Raw genomic sequence first — 14,942 nt, 5'->3', positions numbered from 1 at the left:
AAGCTCGGGAGAACAGCATGCGCGATCTTGTAGCCGGGTACGATCAAGTCGGGCGTTGGAAAAGAGCGCAGCCACAATACATCCAAACTAAGTAGACCCCAACGTCCCTGCAACCGACGACCTTTGCAGTATGTCAAGCCGCCGACAGGCAGGAGACTCCTGGCTCTGAAGCCCAAGGGCCCACGGTAGTTTGCATAGATTGCCTGCACGAAGTTGTCTCTCTCAGATATGCGTATTGTTCATGTTCCTCTTCCGCGTCTATCCGTTTTGATCTGTTCGTTCGGTTCCCTTTCGTCGTTTATTTTCATTACGCTTGCTCGATCTGCTTCCGCAGCTCCCACTCCTTCTGCAAGACCTGCAGCTCCAGCCGCTCGACGCTGTATTTCAGCGCCTCCTTCTTCTGCCGCACGACACGCGCCCGCAGCCGGGCCTCCTCGCCGAGCTGCGCCGTGCTGATCTTAGTAGCGCCGCGCTTCTTGTTCTTTCTGCTGCCTCCGCCACCGTATTCACCGAAATTCTCGTCGTCTTCGTAGCCGTACTCGCCGCTGGACGCGAGGCGGCCCTGCTGCAGCTCGGCGCGCGCCTTGAGGGACTCGATGCGCCGCTCGACGCGGTCGATGTGGGAGTCGGCACGGTCGAGCAGGATGGCGATGGCCGGGCCGATCTCGTCGCGCAGGGAGGCCTCGGCGGCGGCGAGGGTGGGTTGCGGGATGAGCTCGTAGTGCTAAATGTTTCGGGAACGTGGACCCAGCGTTAGAACAGTTTTTGTTTTGTGCGATAGTTTGTCTCTCCAGCTGCAAATAGTAATGAGAACACGGAAGCAAACACTTACGCGGACGGTCTTGAGCACGCTCACGAGACGCGGGAAGTCGGCGACGCCGGTGCCCAGGGTCGAGACGGAGCCTTCGAGGTGCGAGAGCGAGCCGCGCAGGGCGCTCACGCAGTCGCCATAGGTGGCCATATTTCGCAAATTTGTATTCGTTGAGGCCAATCGTTTTTGTCAGTTGTCGTTGCCCGTCAACCTGCCTCGCACCGGTTGGGCTGAGTGGTGGGCCGTCTGGGAGTTCGCACTTGCTATGGTGAAATGGGGTTGTTGCATGTTTACATTTGGCACCAGCGGCGGCGTGTTTAGGAAAAGTTGGCGGGGCACACGCATGGCGGGGATTTCGTCACCTTGCCCGACAAGCTACTGTCTCCACCTACAGCTTCACTCCGTTCCAGGCGGTCTTATTCTTACTTACTTGCTTCAGTAACTTGTTGATATCATGCCGTTTTTGTAACCTGAAAGTCAGGAAAACATCAAAAAGATATCAAAATCATATCGATTACCATATCTCGGATCTATGGCCAAGTTTTGCGCGGAGATGTCAAAAATATCTAGAGTATGTATTCTCTGTGCACCTTGTTGGGTAGATTCCTTGGTGTGATATTGTGCCTTCAACTTGCCCAACCAACTCCAAACGTGCCTGCCTCGTCTTCGGCATTCAGTCTAAAGCAAGATGCTTTTCCTCTGCCTCGGCATTATGGCTTGACTTCAGGGCCTGCATCATCTCCAGCCAGTACTGGCATCCGATCAGGTTCTCTCGAAGATGCTCCGTCTCAAGACCAATCAGGCAGATCTCTATATCCAGGGCCTTTTCGGCATACTCGATGGCCTCATCTAGGTCGTCGAGGTTCCAGCAGTATTGGGAACAGACTCGGTATCTGTCAGGCAGTATCTTTATTAGCACAAGCATTTATTATCATGGTAGGGTTGTTTGTAGCAGAGTCGCATCGATGCACAAGTACTTACAACTTGACGAGCTCCATAGTGACAAGTCCTTCCGACTTCATCAACTCAGCGAGCGAGCTCGTTGTCGCCAGTCCCTCTTGGCGCGACTGCAGGGGGGCCAGTTGCATGAACTTGGGGACTTCCTCGTTGCCATTCGCGTAGCTTTCCAGTAGAAGTTGCATTATGTTCATCTTCGCACGTCCCACGTCGCTGTTCGGGTCGCAGCAGGCCTCGCAATAACACTGGAAGCCCCAGCTCTCCTTCAACTCCCCGGCCCGCTTGGCGCGGTTGTCGTAGAGGAGCGGCAGGTACGAAACGAAGATCTGCTCGCCCTCCTCGAAGTCGCGGCTGACGTGGACAGTGAGGCGCTTGATCGTCTCGTTCCTGCCGTAGCGCGCGTTCGGGATGCAGGAGTGGTTGATGCGGCTGAAGATGGGATAGACGCCACGGCCGGCCTTGTTGTCCGAGATGTGTCCCGACGAGTTGGTGATGAAGGTGCCGAACCGCTTCAGCATCTTCTTGCGCGAATCCTGTCTCTTTCTTTCCCTTGAGCTCCTGGCCGTCGGCGTCGGTGACGGAGTTCTTCTTGTACCAGTCCCAGACCGCATCGTGGTCGCTTCCCTTGAATACTCGCTCGTCGCAGTGGAGTCTGCTGAGGGCCTCCACCTTATCCCTCGACAACTGCAATGCCGTGGCACAGAAACGCTCGATGAGTTCCGTTCTGTAGACGGGGTCTTCAATGTGGATGAGCGGTTCCTCTGAGTACGCGCGTGCCTCGGGGGATCTTCTAGGTTGCGAATAGGCCAAAGCCCATCGCGGTAGTTCGGCGTACTTCAACCATCGAATCGTACTTCTCGACCGTCTCGGCCTCGGATTGCGATGTTGCATGCCCTCAGAGCCTGATCCCGCGGATGTCGCATCTGCAGAGGAAGAGCCGTTGTGCTCCTCCAAGTGCAACTTCTCCATGGTGTTGACACATTCCATAGTGACTGACGGTTGAGGCTGGGCTAGAGTTGCGTTCATGGGTGCTGCCTTGATCGTGTTCTCTGTTGTCGCTTCTATTGTATGTAAGGATTGAATGGTGATTTGAGAATGAAGAGATCAGAATGGAATGATTAGAAGGAATGGATCAGAATGAAGGCTACCAGACGGTTCACTTGATAACTGTAAGCTTGAATCAAGTAGGCAACAATAGACAGACCATTTGGCAAGCTTATTGTTGGTATACACTGTCCCGGGGAGCGACCTATCCACAAATAGCTTACAATACCCCAGGCCCTTGAAGTGATAGTCAAAGGACATGATATGAACCCCAGGCTAACATATCAGCTACGCAACTTGCAACTTAAGCTTGACTTAGAATTTCTCAAGGCTTGTTATTATAAATAACCCCAATAGAGCATTCTCACTACATCTATCGTGAAAAGCTAGAGACCAATTCCTCAGGTGGCACCGGGTTCTACTCTAATGTGTTCTTTCTCTTTCCAACTTATCCACCTTTATCATCTTATCCGTGTAGACTATTTAAAAACAAAAGGCAGTAGCTGTCTTATGTTCCTGTCATGTAGGTAATTTTTAAGCATCAAACGAAAATAAAGAAACGATAACGAACCAGTAGCCTGATTTATATTCTACCGGCCCTGTCTTGATAATGTTTAATTCGAGTTCTTTCGTAGCTTTATAGGCTGCAAGATCGAAACGACTTTTCTTTCGCTGGAACTTTCCATATGAGACGCAGGATGTATATAACGAGGCACTCGGCTGCAGGGAGATGTATAAGTGTGGCATATCGGTAGTCGCTTGGTAGCCGTATCCCAACCTTGACATAATCAGCCCCTATCAAGTGTCTCCCCGCAACGCAACACCAACCCAACCCCTCGCCATGAACATCGAGTACACCCACACCGAGGGCGGCCCGACCGACCCCTTCGAGCTAGCCGTCATCGAAGCCGGCTACAAATGGGTCCGCACCAACACCATCGTCGCGACCCGACCCGGCGCGTTCAAGCCCGACCTCCCCGTCGATCGACTCAACCCGCACAAGCACTCGGGCCACAACACCCACCTGATCGTCGCGGGAGACCTCGGCTTCGAGATAGAGCGGGACTACTACGACCCGGCCAAGCTCAAGTTCCAGAGCGAGACACGGCCCCTGCCCATCGTAACAGCCAACCTGGATGCCGCCGACCCGGACGCGAGGAAGGAGTTATACGCCCTGCGCCAGCACCGTTACAACGCCACCTCGCAGTCCGCGTGCAGCTTCGTCGAAGGCCACCAGTTCTTGAGTCCCTCGACCGCCGAGCGGTTCATAGCTCGAGGCACGCTCCGCGCCGTCCCTCTCCCTCCAAATAGCACCAGATAATAAGACGAGGCAAGACGACGGAACGCCCTGGCCTGACCAAGACGAGATCCGCGCCCTGCTTCGCAAAGCAAGATGGTACTCACACGGAGCTACTAGTGTTGGATAATTATGGAAAGCCCGAAATGATCTGGGACGAGGATGCCGACGGGGCTGAAGCAGAGAAACCAAGGACGCTCAGAAATGGCAAGGCTAGACCGGAGATTGACTCGAAGAAAGATAAAATTGGCCCCGAGGGAGAGAAAACTACGATCAGGAGCAGGATGACGGTAGCACGAAATCTGAAGATATCCGTGACGACCATCTGGAACACGAAGGGAGTCCTGATCAGGAAGCCAAGGACGACCCAAAGACTAGTGATGTGGAAGATGACGACATGTTCGAGATGGAGGACGTTTAAGATGCTGATATGCTATGCTGGGGATGATGTGGGCGCTGTCTAGCCCAAGGATGAATGGAAGTATCACTGTGGTAATGGGTGGAAGAACCCAACCAATGTTAGAAACCACCACCTGTACGCTTTTGCTGATGGTGAAATGGCCGATTATACTCAGGAGGCGCATGCATACTACAGGGAATAAGGCTCGGGTAGGGATACTAGATCATAGGAGATATCGCCAAGCATGGACTTTAAGTTTGTCCTGAATCAAAGTACAACTTACCGACAAGCAATGTTAGCGCCTAAGCTAAAGCACCCCCTCACGGGCTACCCCGTTACGGGCCACCGCGTTTTACCCCACGAACGCGTCTTTTCACCGTGCATCCTAACTAGAAAACTCTTTAATTTAATTATTACTTTTTATCTTTTAAAGTTATTATTACCCTTATTTTTTTCGCCTATTTCTACTCTTTATAACGATATTTTCGTTTAATATTTAAAAGCGTATATAAGTTATTATACGTAATATAAAACTCGGAGCAGCTATTCGCGAATCCGCTCGTAAATAATTAACCCCTCGATTATATATCTAACGCCGTCTCGTCGGTATACTTATTAAAAGTAAGTTTAATAAAAATTAGTAAATTTTATTACTACTTTTAAAAAGCGAATTAATATATTAAGCCGTTAATTAAGCTAGGTTAAACTTCGCGCTAATATTAATTAAGTTTAAGTTTATAACCTAGCGGATATTAAACGCCTCCGGGGCCTCTTATACTCTAGGATAACGATAATATACCCGTTTTTTAACTAAAAACGAGTTCGTTAAGACTATAAGGTTAAAAATAATTAATTATAACCGGGTTAATAAAATTATAATAATAAATATTAACGTTTTTTTTAATAAATTTAATACCTCGAAACTAGCTAATATCTTTTTTAAACGCTTTTATAATACTAACGAAATAAGTATCGGCTAAGGCGTTAGCGGTAACCACTAAGTAATTACTAAAGCCACTAGCTATCTAACCTTTAAAAAAGACGTCGAAAAAGGGGAATAAATTATTACCCTAAAGTATATAGGCTATAATAGGGTACCCCTCCCGCCGCTAATTATTTTTAAAGGGGCCGACGTTTAAAGCTAGTGGTTTCTAAATTAAAATGGTCATTTTTAATATAACTGGCGGTTTAAAACGTCGCCTAGAAGGTGGACTAATAATGCTATAACTTTAAATTAGATCTAAAATATCTTTATTCCTTATATACGGTCTCGCTATAATAATAAATAAGTCGTCCTAATTTATAATAATTATAAATTATATACGAATAATAATTTTTTATAGTTTTATTTTTTAAATAAAATATAGCTAGTTTTTTATAAATTATATTATAATTATATAATATAGGTTTTAAATATAAAAGTTTTCGGCTTATTAAAAAAAAGGTTAAGAATTATTTTAAAAAAATAGCCGAATATAGTTTTTAAATTAAAGTTTATAAAAATAAATATATTAAAAATATACCGTTAAATTAAGATTAATATATTAACTCCTTTTATAATTAAAAACGTTTAAAAAACGGTTAAAATTTATCCGCGGAATTACTCGAAGCCGTTATTATTAAAATACGTTATTTTAAAAGATATAAAAATTACCCGGGCACGTTTAAAATTATTAAAAGTAATTAAAAAAGAATTAATACCCGATTTCCTCGCTAAATTAACTTTAACACTTATTAAAATACCCTTTAATAACTAAGAATTACGGAATAATAATTAGAAATTAACTACTACGGACCCTACTTTTAAAATACCTTTTTAACGGCTCTTTATTAAAAAGGCTAATAAAGCCCTAAATTAAAACGTTAATAAAATCGCGTATCTCGAAGCTTAGATTAATTATCTTTAAACTAAACTCGATAAAAAAACTATAAAAGTACGTTAAAAAGTAAAAATCGCACCGAAATAACGATTTATTTATATAGTTAATATACGCCGGGCTAAGCGGAAGCTAAAAAGTAGGGTCGTATATAAGGACGAAGCTAGCGATATCGAAATACTAAGAGGGCCTCGTAATGTTATAAAAGCTATAAAAAATGATGGCACGAAGACGGAGGACTATATTATTATTAAAAACAACGAAAAATAATATATTTACATTAATTCTAACCGTAAAAATAGTTTTAATTACAAGGGTAACGGTAGCTTAGTAAAGTGGCCCGTAAGGGGGTGGCCCGTGAGGGGGTGCTTTAGCTTATACTGTGTTATATGTCATTATATAGCCGTCATTATATAATTGCGTTATCGAAGCACCACTGTAACCCATTTGGCTAGGACGAATTCGGAAAAGGACCTGTTCTGGATCTTGTCATGCCTACATCTGCACCCCTGGTATCTAAAAATAGCATTTCCGGCAGCAGGCACAGCAGTACGGCACAGGCTGACAGCAACACCACTCGACGAAATCTACCCATGGCTTTCCCAGTTTCAGCCCTGGCCCTAGTGCACGCAAACGAGGACCATCCAGCCGCAGCCTCCATAGGCGTGATGGTAATCGGCTGGCAGATCTCCAGACCGGCCTAATCGGCACGCCTACTTCTTTCAAATGATCCGGAAAGGGAAAGCATGGTAAGCCCACGTATAACATACTGAATGCAGTATTCACTCTCAAAATTTGCTATTTTGCATTCACTGTGCTCGGAAATCCTTTTAAGCACCCCCCCCCTCCACCATCTTTTCGCATTCGACTTCACCTCAGCACTCGATTTGTAACATGAAGTACGGCGCAGCTGTATCTTCCAGCTCCCTGTTGGACCGAAACGCATTTCTAGAGGCCTGGAATCCCTCCGCAACCCGCTCAGCCCCTGTCTCCTTTGCGTGTCTTATCCTCCTTGTGCCCCCACATGCCCAAGTGGACCTGCCACATGGCGGAGCCGCCTATGGTTAAGGCTGTTCCCGTTGTGGAAAATCGACGGGAGCAGCAGGTACCAGACGACAGGGGATCTACACATTCATGCGTCTTTTGGAAAAAGCATGAGTTCATATCTGCATACCGGTTTGGAGAAAGTGGCTCTTTCCGGAAGGAGATTCAACCACATCGATACGTTTCCAGCAGCTATCTCGTCCGAGTCATAAGCCCAACATTATGATCAACTGTGCTGCCCATAATCGACAGATCCATAGCATGAACCACAACCCTCGCGGTTACAGTATCTCATCTCAGAGCTTTAGCAATACAGCCACTTGGAACACACCATACTTCCGTTTAAAAATGCCACTTAAGGGACTGCCTTCAGACTACCCACGAACATACAAACGAGATGTCGGTTTGAAATCCGCGTCGAAATGTAATACGGCCAAGAAACGAGTGATCACTATGCTACCCAGATTGCGGAAGGGAACCAGGAACCAGAAAATTGTTCATCAACTTCAGCGTCATTTGGGATCAAGATATAATCGTACACAAATACTTGCATGATTATATTCCATGCCTGATGTTTCACAACTTGCAATCATGGTGTTGGCTTGTCAATAGGGGAATGAATGCCTCTGCTACATTCAGCCTTTCAGGGCTACCATCGCCCACTGACCTGGATCCTGAATAACCGCCAGGTAGAATAAATCTTTACCGTTGTATCACAATAAACTATATTGCCCTTCGGGGCAGCTTCTCATGTTTCAACCAAGCAAAAGAAAGATGAGTCGTTAGTTCAAGGGTGGATGTGGTCATCCAATATCAAGGCAAAGGAAGCAATCAACAAAGTAAACTACACAAGAGTTTTGTAAGGGGGTTAGCAACAATCAAAGGGCAATATATGAAGCCTCCAAAGGGTCCTGTCCATCACTCGGGTGGTAAATCAAATGAAAGGGGCCGACGACAACATCAAAACCAAACGAGGAGCGCCGAGGAGGTCTTGGTTGCGGCTTTGGTAGGACATCGAGCAACATAGGGGGCGACAGGCATGATAAGTAGAACAAATGGGAAGCGATGCAGGGGCTGTATCCAAGGCCTGGACAAGGCATCAGACAGCCCAGCAGCACCGGCAGATTTCCAAGCAATTCAGGATATGTGCTCTGCAGCAGAGACGCCCGACCTCACTGAAGCACTAACAGCAACACCTGGCCAACCCCGTGGCGCGCCCCGAGCTTTCGGACGCCTGTAGATGAACAATCGTGGTGGGCTACAGCGCACTCATGCCTCCTCCAGGGGAATAAGACGAACGGCACTGCTCGATCACGGTTCCTACACTCCCACCAAGAGACAGGTTCTGCCTGAACCCGCGCTAGACCTACCTCTTCGTAACAAATATCTCACTCCCTCCCTCCCTCCATCCCTCCATCCTCACACACCACCACAACCACAACAACAACAACACCACCACCACGACGTCGCCTTTTTTCAAAAGAAATTTCAATTGGTATGTTCTTTTCATTATCGCCTCCATAAAGCATTCTCACACCAGCGTTACTCTCTATTTATACCGAACACGAACGGGCGAAACGCAATCGCGTTCTGCGCCCATATCACTTGAGAATGGGCGAAACGGAACCGCGTTCGGTTCGCGTTGGAGTTTCGCTTTGTGATATATTGATTCTCTTTATACATCAACTAATACCGTTTACAGAAGCAGCAAGAGAGAGAGTGTGTGTGTGTGAGTTCATCGTAATACACCGCAGTGGCTCCAAAGAGTCCACGACAAGATATATATTGACAAAGCTCCTTCAAGCCAACCCCCGGGCATCATGGAGCCCAGAGAGCGTAAGTGTTGTCTTTTGCACTATACTATTTCAAGACGTGCGAAGTATTAACGTCCTATATTACAGATCTCCTTCGGCCTGGCAGGCCCCAGGGGATGACATCACAGCTGACGGTCGCCGCAGCTGTGATGTCTTCCCCTGGACCTTCCACGTCGTCGGAAGAAGGTGAGTCCCGCCAAGGCCCCCCGATAACCACACTACCTATCAGTCCTCTTCCTACATTCACAGCAGTCCTCTTCCTACATTCACGACAATCCTCTTCCTACATTCAAGGCAATACTCTTCCTACATTCACATTCATCATTCTATTATATTACGGCACCTAATTCTGCACAGATGTCGCCGTTTCATTCCCTTCCAACCAACAGCCCATTTCACACTACCCCGTCGCGCAACCTCCTCATCAACTTGGACCATGGAACTAGCTGACATATCTGGCTAGAACTTGAGCCGACGCGGCTCGTCCGGTTTCCCCGGATCTACGCCGAGCTCGCGCAGCAAGAGCCTGCCTCGGATGACGAGGTAGAATCGCTGATGCCCCCGGCTGACGTGGCCTATCCGGAGGACCAGGTAGGTTATCCTTCGTCGCCTTTGAGACGACATGTCGCATTCTTCATCCTCAAAACCGAAAAGACATCTTCCTCTTGGACGACCGGATCACGACCGGTTCTATCTTTTGAACAACCGGGTCATTCTCTTGAAAACCCGGTTTTTTCTCTTAAGCAACCGGCACCGTCGGCCGCATCACGACGAGCAGACGATCAAATAGGCTAACCTCTTATATAGCTTGGCGAGGAACCATCTCCGGGCCCTGGCGACGAGCAAGGCGAAGCCGTGGAGGAAATCGCGGGTACGTTTCCACTCTACAATGGCACATTCGAATCCAAATGTATTAACTCTAGCTTATATCTAGTATGGCCGCAGGAGGCCCATGCCGCACAATGCGACTTGGCCAGGGAGGTGGTCTTGGCCCCTAACCTGTACAACGAGGAATATTTCGCGGCCATTGCTTCCGTCTCGGTAATCGGCCAAGGTTTTTTGCAGTGGCGCGCCTCGGCGCAGATCGTCGCCTACGGGCTATACAATGATATCGCGCTCGTAATTCTCCCCGTCGGCGACATTGGAATCGCGTTTCACTGTTTGCGAGACGTGATGCCGGAGGGCACCTACAACGCGACCGTTGCCGCCGACGTGACCGGATTTTGGTCCGGGCCTACACAGGCACCACCCTACCTCATCGACCAGCGAGTTCAGCGACTTGAGGTAATCGCCGTTCTGGTTCGCGGCTGGAAACGACTCGGCGTTCTGACGCCGAGTAGAGACGATATCAATGCTGCCAATGTGCAGACCTGGCTGCATTTGGTCGCCATCAAAGGCGACGTCTTGGATCATCACAAGAAGCTGCCGGAGACCGAGGGAAAGAATTGGCTGATAAAGAGGTTTATCGTCGCAGCGCAGTCGTGCAACCTGCTTCCGAAGTGCGCTTGGATCCGACCTCATAACTGTCAAAGTTGGCTACACCTCTTTGTCCCGATTCACAACCCCTGGACCACCGTCCCCCCCTGCACAAAAGAGCTGGCATACTGGAGTTGGCTCCAGAACGTCACGGAGCAGTACTGGCGGCGGTGCGGGATTACCGACGAGGAATGCCTGCGGTCCAACCGGCTGTGGGCGGCATACAGAGCGGACAGCACCCCTTACTTGTTCATCGACGGTGCGAACGTTGTCTCGCCGGATAACAAGCCGGATACGGTCCCGGCCTTTGCGTACGAGATGATGCGAACCCGCCGGTCGAGGAGACCCGGCAGTCGAGTCTGGCGGCACCAGCCCCTAACCCAAACCAGCCAAGAGCCGCCCCTAAATTTGGCGAGAATTCGCACCTTGTTTACTCGGACAATAACGATAACCAGAGCATGGAAGATGGTGACTCTGGGAACGCCGGCAGACCATACGAGCCTCAACCAGCCACGACCAGTGTGGAAAGGTACTTGGAGGCCGCACACTCTCTTCACCAGAATCCGCAGAATGCGCAGAGCTCAGGCACACACCAATACAACTATCCGCCGGTGCCTAGCAACAATACTTCTGCCTGGCAACAATCCTCTTCTGACCCCAACACAATTTTGCAATATCCTTACAATTTTGCGAACGCATCAACTCCGCCTTCTGAAAATTGGGCTTTATCTCGCACTCCATCCCAATTTCTTCCTCCGACAACCGTTGCACGGCAATCCAACGCCTTTCAATCGCTCTCTATCCCATCGTCATCCACGGGTTTCCCGCCTCCTTTCGACGTCGCTCCTTTCGACGCCCGCAGTTCCGGCCAGAACGCACCAGCAAGCGAATTGTACACCGGGCTCAACAACCCAAGCTTGCCGCCGCCCCAGGCACCCGAGAGCGAAATGCCTCGCCAAGCCGATGCATCCACGCCCGGCCGAGGCGGAGGAGGTGGACAAGGAAGCCGAGGTGGCCGAGGAGGACATGGAGGACGTGGCGCCAAGCGCCTCACCGCGGGCTTTGCCGACCCCTCGCGCAGCCTCAAGGAACTCGCCATTGCCAACGCCATGCGGGCGCTCCCGTCGCTGCGGCCGGCCGACCAGAACAACCGTCTCCCGCCCGACAAGATGGATCTGACCCAAGGCTTCCGACGGATCGGCAGCGTCGGCCAGGAGGGTCAGCAACCCCTGGAGATGAGCAACTTCGCGCAACCTTAGAACGGTGGCGTCTGCAGTGCTCCCTCTCAGCCTTTGGCCAACAACCTCAGTCCGTGGGGCAACAACAATGCCAATGCGGTGAATCGGCAGCAGTATGCCAACAATGGTCCGGCTCAGCGGCCAGGTTATATCCCGTGGACGAACCCCAACGTTCCCGACCCGAACACTGGTCTTAGCCTCAGACGTCCTCAGCCCAGCACTCCGAGCCATGGATATTTCCTACCATCCGATGGAGCAAGAGGAAACGCCACGCCCGATCCGAATTATGGCTACAATGATCTCAGTATTAGACGTCCGCAGCCCCCCAACACTGCCAGTCGCGGATACATTCTACCATCCAATAATGAAGCCAGACGAAACCCCGCCCCCGCCCCGAACTATGGCTACACCAATCTCGGATTCCAACCGATGACCTCTGCCACACCAATCAACAATTATACGAGTGCCGGCAGTACCCAATCCCCCACGTCGGGCTCGAACCAGTTGTTGGTCCCGCAGGCTCGGAACCTCCCGCAGCGGCCACCGACTACTTGGCCCATGCAGACGGTCGGCCAGGGCAGTAGCATCGCTTCACCCTTTGTGAACCCAAGAAGTCTTGCAGCTCCTGCTGCGCCCACGGGCGGCCTATACGCCCCGAACCCGTTCCCCGACATTGAATTCAACCGTGGCTTTGGTGTTGACTCTGGCCTCGGCAACCGGAACTCGTCGTCAGAGGATCCTAGCTACGTGATGCAGAACAACATGGTGGGTTTGGGCAATAACGGGCCCCCTGGAGCTCAGTCCCAACGAAACAACATCCCGACGTCCCGACCTAGCAACGATGTTCCCAGAACCCATGTGGTCGCCGATCCCTCCACGGGTCGATCCTCCGTTGCGCGCTCTGCTAGACCGCACCAGCTCATGGGCAGTTTCCGTTCGGACCCTCGCAGAAGCTCGTTGGTGGAAGACCTTATACTCGGAAATCTGCGCCTCGTTCATATGCCTGCAAGTGCCACGGGAGTGTTGGGTTCTACGTCTACACCTACAGCAACTACTTCTACCGACCCCGCTGCTACTACATCCCAGGCTATCGCTCCCGTCACCGCAGCCTCGACTGCGCCTGAGACACAGTCCACATCGGGATCGGCTGACCCTAGTGAATGGTCTTGGGATGAGTTTATCAATTGGGGAGACGATGATCTCAACAGAGACCTGCGCAGCCGCGGCTTCGCCCTTGTATCTTCTAGTACTCAGCAAGGCAGTACAGCAGCCCAAGCTCCCGGCGCGGCCACGGCCTCCACTCAAGGCGCGGCGGTTCCTTCCAACGAAGCTACTGGCAATGCTCCCGGCAATGGACCCAATGATGATGTCCCCAACAGCAGCAACAACAATGTCTCCGCCAACAACGCCACCTTCAACCCAAGCATGCCGCCCAACCTCGATCCCTCACTGCTGTCGCATCCCCTCCTCCCCGAACAATCCCAGCGGAAACACCAGCAACGACCCCGTCGTCGGCCCCGTCCAGAACGACGACCCCATGATGCGCGCCCTCCTCGCCGCCCCCGCATACGGCAGCCACTGGGATCCCCGCCCTGGACCCGACTCCCCCATACTTCGATCATGACCCCCCTCGACGCCCATGGCCGCCCCGTCGACGTCGACCGCGACAGCGTCCTGGCGGGAGTCGACCAGATCATGGCCGGCTTCGAGACAGACCCCGAGTATCTCGCCCAACTCCGCCTAGCCACGACCCCCCTCGAGCGGGCTGAGCTAGCGCGCGCCCGCTTCCGGCGCTGCTGGCAGGTGCTCGCCGTCGGCGAGATCGCGCCGGCCGTATTTGCCGGTGCTTCTGCTGCTTCTGCCAACGATGCCAGGCCCATCTACTTCGTCGCCGGCCGCGACAGCCTCCTCGAGACGAACCCCGCCGCTTTCGACCAGGTCCGCCGCAGGGCGCGCTGGGGCTGGTACACGCCCGAGAACCGTTGGGCCTGGATCGAGCGCGAGACCGGCCATGTCTTCTCTGGCCCGCACCCCGTCGAGTACCGCTTTGTCGACATGTGGGCTTTCGCCGAACGTCACCACATTGACGAGATCTACGCACAGCGATTCCCCCTCGTCGAGGAAGGTGAGGAGGCAGAGGCAGCTGGTAACCGTAATGGCAACTCCAACGGTAACGCTAGCGGCAGCGGCAATGTGGATGGAAACGGTGATGTCAATATGAATTAGACCACCGACTTGGCGAGATACGGCAAACATGTGAAGCAGATGGCTTCTTGCCGATGGCGCCGTCAGTCTTCCGTCTATGACCGTTACTGAGAGCGACGATAAAAGAAAATACGAAAACGAGGAAACATGAACAGAAAAGAACACGAAAACAAGAAAAAAGATACGGCTTCGATCCATTCCTGCCCCTCTGGGCCTCGAATGGAACGACGCAAACAGGGCACACATATTCCAGAATCACATTGCAACAACTAAGACGAAAAGAAGGATCACATCTCGCTATCATGTTCTTCTCTGCCTTTGCCACCGGCGATATGGGGATCTCAAGCATGAATGACACGAGCTTGGACGAAGTTGCGCCAATGATGATGCTTCACTCGTTCCTCAAAGCCATATAGGCAAGGACGGGCATTTGGTGACGGAGATGATGATACTCCATTTGGTCACAGAAGAAGGTCGATGACCATTCTGGATCTTCACCAGGATGACAATTGGCTGTTACTTAGGATAGTACACAGAGAAGACAGGAAAGAGGAGCTCCGTTAACCCCGAATCTTTCTGCATAATTAGAACTGCGTTATTTATCGCGACCATGTAATGTTCTGTGATCAACAACAAGCGTTCATCTAGTGTTGCTGTAAGGCGAAACGCTAAGTTAAAGTGAATAGTCATTAACTGCCGACTGCTGAGAGCAGGTAATCTAAGTAAACCAGGTAGACTAAGCATCAATCCTAGACAGTACAAGCCCTTCCAAACAAATG

General features: G+C 50.7%; 6 protein-coding genes across 6 annotated transcripts; 2 read left to right on the top strand and 4 right to left on the bottom strand.

Annotated features, from left to right (window-relative positions):
• Positions 1 to 307: 307 nt before the first annotated feature.
• Positions 308 to 961, bottom strand: PG994_008282 (uncharacterized protein; the record flags this gene model as incomplete). Its single annotated transcript, XM_066859691.1, has 2 exons — positions 308 to 724; positions 833 to 961. The coding sequence occupies 2 exons, from the start codon at positions 959 to 961 to the stop codon at positions 308 to 310; spliced, it is 546 nt and encodes a 181-aa protein (XP_066715178.1).
• A 523-nt stretch (positions 962 to 1,484) lies between these two features.
• PG994_008281 (uncharacterized protein) lies at positions 1,485 to 2,755 on the bottom strand (the record flags this gene model as incomplete). The annotated part of the gene is made up of 3 exons (XM_066859690.1): positions 1,485 to 1,704; positions 1,793 to 2,286; positions 2,348 to 2,755. The coding sequence occupies 3 exons, from the start codon at positions 2,753 to 2,755 to the stop codon at positions 1,485 to 1,487; spliced, it is 1,122 nt and encodes a 373-aa protein (XP_066715177.1).
• An 898-nt stretch (positions 2,756 to 3,653) lies between these two features.
• PG994_008280 (uncharacterized protein) lies at positions 3,654 to 4,573 on the top strand (the record flags this gene model as incomplete). The annotated part of the gene is made up of 2 exons (XM_066859689.1): positions 3,654 to 4,103; positions 4,130 to 4,573. The coding sequence occupies 2 exons, from the start codon at positions 3,654 to 3,656 to the stop codon at positions 4,571 to 4,573; spliced, it is 894 nt and encodes a 297-aa protein (XP_066715176.1).
• Positions 4,574 to 10,342: 5,769 nt separating this feature from the next.
• On the bottom strand, positions 10,343 to 10,765 carry PG994_008279 (uncharacterized protein; the record flags this gene model as incomplete). Its single annotated transcript, XM_066859688.1, has 1 exon — positions 10,343 to 10,765. The coding sequence occupies one exon, from the start codon at positions 10,763 to 10,765 to the stop codon at positions 10,343 to 10,345; it is 423 nt and encodes a 140-aa protein (XP_066715175.1).
• Positions 10,766 to 11,529: 764 nt separating this feature from the next.
• Positions 11,530 to 12,189, bottom strand: PG994_008278 (uncharacterized protein; the record flags this gene model as incomplete). The annotated part of the gene is made up of 1 exon (XM_066859687.1): positions 11,530 to 12,189. The coding sequence occupies one exon, from the start codon at positions 12,187 to 12,189 to the stop codon at positions 11,530 to 11,532; it is 660 nt and encodes a 219-aa protein (XP_066715174.1).
• A 198-nt stretch (positions 12,190 to 12,387) lies between these two features.
• On the top strand, positions 12,388 to 14,184 carry PG994_008277 (uncharacterized protein; the record flags this gene model as incomplete). Its single annotated transcript, XM_066859686.1, has 1 exon — positions 12,388 to 14,184. The coding sequence occupies one exon, from the start codon at positions 12,388 to 12,390 to the stop codon at positions 14,182 to 14,184; it is 1,797 nt and encodes a 598-aa protein (XP_066715173.1).
• Positions 14,185 to 14,942: the final 758 nt, after the last annotated feature.

Source organism: Apiospora phragmitis (assembly GCF_038363925.1).
Source record: "Apiospora phragmitis strain CBS 135458 chromosome Unknown utg000007l:2111988.0-4706623.0:1.0-2598199.0, whole genome shotgun sequence".
In the NCBI taxonomy this organism is placed as follows: Eukaryota; Fungi; Ascomycota; class Sordariomycetes; order Amphisphaeriales; family Apiosporaceae; genus Apiospora; species Apiospora phragmitis.
The sequence above is the reverse complement of the archived record's forward strand: the minus strand, read 5'-3'. Positions and strand labels throughout refer to the sequence as shown.